The 3,481-nt window shown below is 59.3% G+C and overlaps 1 protein-coding gene across 1 annotated transcript; it reads right to left on the bottom strand.

The window, feature by feature from the left end:
- Positions 1–247: 247 nt before the first annotated feature.
- On the bottom strand, positions 248–2,779 carry LOC128332914 (uncharacterized). Its single transcript, XM_053267735.1, has 7 exons — positions 2,651–2,779; positions 2,326–2,475; positions 1,982–2,101; positions 1,772–1,880; positions 1,386–1,448; positions 927–1,118; positions 248–632 (listed from the first exon to the last, which is right to left on the bottom strand). Exons 1-6 carry the CDS (start codon positions 2,735–2,737, stop codon positions 934–936), a joined length of 714 nt encoding a protein of 237 aa, XP_053123710.1. The 5' UTR covers positions 2,738–2,779; the 3' UTR covers positions 248–632; positions 927–933.
- Between the last annotated feature and the right edge of the window lie 702 nt (positions 2,780–3,481).

Raw genomic sequence — 3,481 nt, 5'->3', positions numbered from 1 at the left:
GCGCTACTGGGGCTGCAGGGGGGCCCCAGAGTCTCCCAGGCTCCTCTGCTGCTGCACCGGTTTGGGAGGAAGGAGGAGGGAGCGGAGGGGGGAGTGAGCCGTGGCTGCGGGAGTGGAGGGGGGGGAGGAGCACACCCTCGGCAGGGGAGGGGGCGGATGCCTGGATGGGGCTTCCCCTGCCAGGGGAAGCCAGGCCGCTGGGGAAGGGGAGAAAGGTGGAAGGAGGAGGGGGCGCTCCCTGGCCAGCTGGTGGAAATGGAGGGAGGCGGTGACCTTGCCCTCCTGCTGGGGCCACACAGCCTCCCCGGACCCAAGGGAAGCCCAAGACTGGTTCCAAAGGGCCACTTGGGGGCAGGGTGGTCCTGTAGCCTCCTCCCACTGCCTGCCAGCAGAAGCAAGGGGAGGGGCTTCTGCACCCCAGAGGCGGGGCTTCCTTGGGCCAGGGGAGTGGAGCCTGCTTCCCCCTCACTCCTCAGACAGAACTGCACTTCCCTGCTGGATGTCTTCTTGTGGACAGATCTTGTGTCCACGCGGTTGGAGGAGGTCTTCTGGGAGGCCCCTGTGCTGCACGGTCTTTCCTGAACCTCCCTTCAGCTGCTGATCTTCAAGGGGAGAGCACGGGGCTGTTGTTCCTGGAAAGAGAGAAGGACATTGGTTCAGAGATGGGGGGTCTTCTCACACTCTCCCCCATGACACCACCAAGCACCAGGGACTCCTGGCAGAATATCCGTGTCCTCATTTCCCAGAGGGAAGAGAGAGATTTCCTCTTTCCCTTGGGCTACTGGTACAACCAGCCACAAGGGCCGAAGTTGGCATTCCAACACGAGGGAGGGTTGCCCAGATTCCTGCCCACCCTTCCTGCAGCCCCAGCCCCCTCCCTAACCATCGGGGCCCCTTCAAGTGAAGCCCTGCCTTGGTCTGCTCACCAGTCGGTCAGGTGGAGAGATCACCGTACTCTGGCGGGTGTCTCTTCTTCTTACAGCCCGCCCACAAGCGCCGAACGGCAGCCCGCAGCCCGTGCCGGGAGTGGAGGGAAAAGGCCTTCTTCACGATCTTCTCTGTCTTGCAGGCAACTCTCCCGACCTCGGGGTCATGGTCGCCAAGCAAGCTCTCCAGCGCTGGAGGGATGAAGGAGAAGGTTCAGAAATGGCATGAAGAGATCACCCCACCCTTGGCCAAGCCCCACCATTTCCACACCAAGAGGGCGCAAGTCCTGACTCTTTCTCCCCTGCACTCTGGGAAAGCCTACTGCTGAGCATCCCTGAGGATGCAAGCGGGACCTTCCATTTGAGGGGACAGGTGGCCCATTCCAGCTCTGTGGTCCCTAAATCTAGGCCTCTCCCCTCACAGAAACTTCCCCTTCCCACCCAGAAACCGTTACTTACCAGCATGGAAGGTCTCTATGTTCCCTTCAGTGAGGATGCTGCCCTTTTTGTGGACCAGGTGACCTAAAAACAAGGGTGGAAGGAAATGGGACCACAGTTCAGGACCCTGCGCATGGATAGCCCACTTCCGATCATTCAGGAGAGGAAGTCCTCCCCTCTCTGCTCCCTCTGGGACTGACAGATTGAGCCATTCCTCCAGGGACTCTTACGTCACCATGGAAGGAAATTAAGCCAAGAGACCTCGCTAACGCTCACTGGGCCAGTCCTCCTGGGGAGGGAACAGCTCCTGCCCCTCCACACCCTTCTGGCTGTGCCTTCCAAGAGAATGAACCTTTGCCCACCAAGACGACCCACTAAGGGAGACCCAAAAGTCTTGTTTCGCTTACCGATCAGCAGGGGAGCCGTTCTCCTCACTGAAGGCTGCTCGCTGCGGAAGAAGCCCAGGATCTTGGTGGCCTCCATCTCCACGGCGTCCTCTGTGCCGAGCTGCCGAATCTGGGATCAAGAGCAAAGACAAATCCCAAGTGAGCAAAGCATCGCCCAAAGGTCCTTGAGCCATTTGAGCCGAGGGATGGACAGGGAGGGGCTGCCCTTACCAGGCGCTTGGCGATCTTGTGGAGCAGCTCCTGCAGGCTGTAAGAGTCCCGCGCCAGCAGCTTGCCCTCCAGGTGCCATAGGAGGGCTTCCGCCAGGAGGCTCAGATTGTCCTTCGCAGCCTGCCAAAAGAAAGACCGGAATGGGAGTGAAAAAGGCTGCCAAGGGATTCCAAGAAACCTCTTAGGGGGCTTCAAGGAGTAGGGCCTGGATGGGCCAAACCACAGCGGGACAGCTCGTGGATTCACCACCCCATGAGGCTAACTCTGGGGCCTGCCACTGGGTGGCTGGACTTGGGGAAGCCTAAACACCTTTGTAGGGGTGGCAGGAAGAAGTGGGCCCTCACCTGTGCTACCTCCAGGTCTTCATCCTCCACATGCATCAGCACCGCGATGAGGGTCGTGATGTTCTCCTCTGTACCCTTGTGGTGGTGGTGGCGGTGCTGCAGGAGATCCAGGTGGGTCCTCATGGCTGCCCTTCGGATCTTAGCCTCCTCCTACAAAGAAGAACAGGGCTTGTTATTAGGGAGGAATTCCTCACCTCCATAATTGATGAAGAGCTTGCATGGGTCTCTAGGGGGTTTCTGGTTTCCTTTCTCCAACCCAGTCGGAACCTGCAGGTTGGCCGGCCCTCATAGAGCCGGGGCGGAGGGCTGGCGTGCAAGTACTCACGTGGTGGAAGAGAGGGCGGCACAGGGCAGCCAGGACAGCATTCACTGTGGCCTGGTGTTCTGATGGACAGTGCCTCAGCCGCTCCATGAAGGCCAGGACCCCCCAAGTGGCTTCCAGACTGGAGGTCCTGAGCCCTGCCAGGATCCCGGCACTAAAATCCTGGGGTTTCTTGGCCTCGGGTGGGAAAAGGTGGCTCCTTGAAAACACATGCTAGTCCACCCGCTGCTAAACGCACCACAGAGCTGTCCGTGTTTGATGCTGCTTGGCCACCATCCACTGCCTTGGGGAGGAGATGACTCAAGCCATCCCAGAGGCACAAAGAGCGGGGAGAAGGTAGCATTGGAGCACGTGGGGAATCAGGCTCCTACTGAGAGATGCATTCCTGTGCCTTCCCTTAAGGATTTCTCCTTCGTCCTGTGGCAAGGGTTCCACAGACTGAATCCACCCAACTGGAGAAATCTCCCCATCACACCTGGGGATGCCTAGGAGCACCAGCCTCAGGAAGGGCTCCCCAAAGAGAGGAGTCTCCATGCCTAGGGATGCTCCATGCCCAGGGATGTCACTCACCGCCTTCAGGGTGCCATAAATTTGGAGAAGTCCCCTTTCGCTCAGGTAGCGGATATTCTGGCTGGGGTGGACTAGCCACGCTACCAGGAGCGTCCAGGTCTTCTCTAAGGCAGCAAAGTCTTGGTCTTTCAGGAGCAGCTAAAAGAGGGAAAGGAGGAAAACATCCATCAGCCTCTGGGGCCAGACCCTCCTCTCAGGGAAGCCCACCCTGAGGAACACGCTGCTCACCTCCACAAAGAAGGCCACCTCTGTGAGCGAATGCTC

The sequence above is a fragment of the Hemicordylus capensis genome, chromosome 7, assembly GCF_027244095.1.
Source record: "Hemicordylus capensis ecotype Gifberg chromosome 7, rHemCap1.1.pri, whole genome shotgun sequence".
NCBI lineage: Eukaryota > Metazoa > Chordata > Lepidosauria > Squamata > Cordylidae > Hemicordylus > Hemicordylus capensis.
Note: the sequence above shows the minus strand (reverse complement) of the source record. Positions and strands in the feature narration are given on the sequence as shown.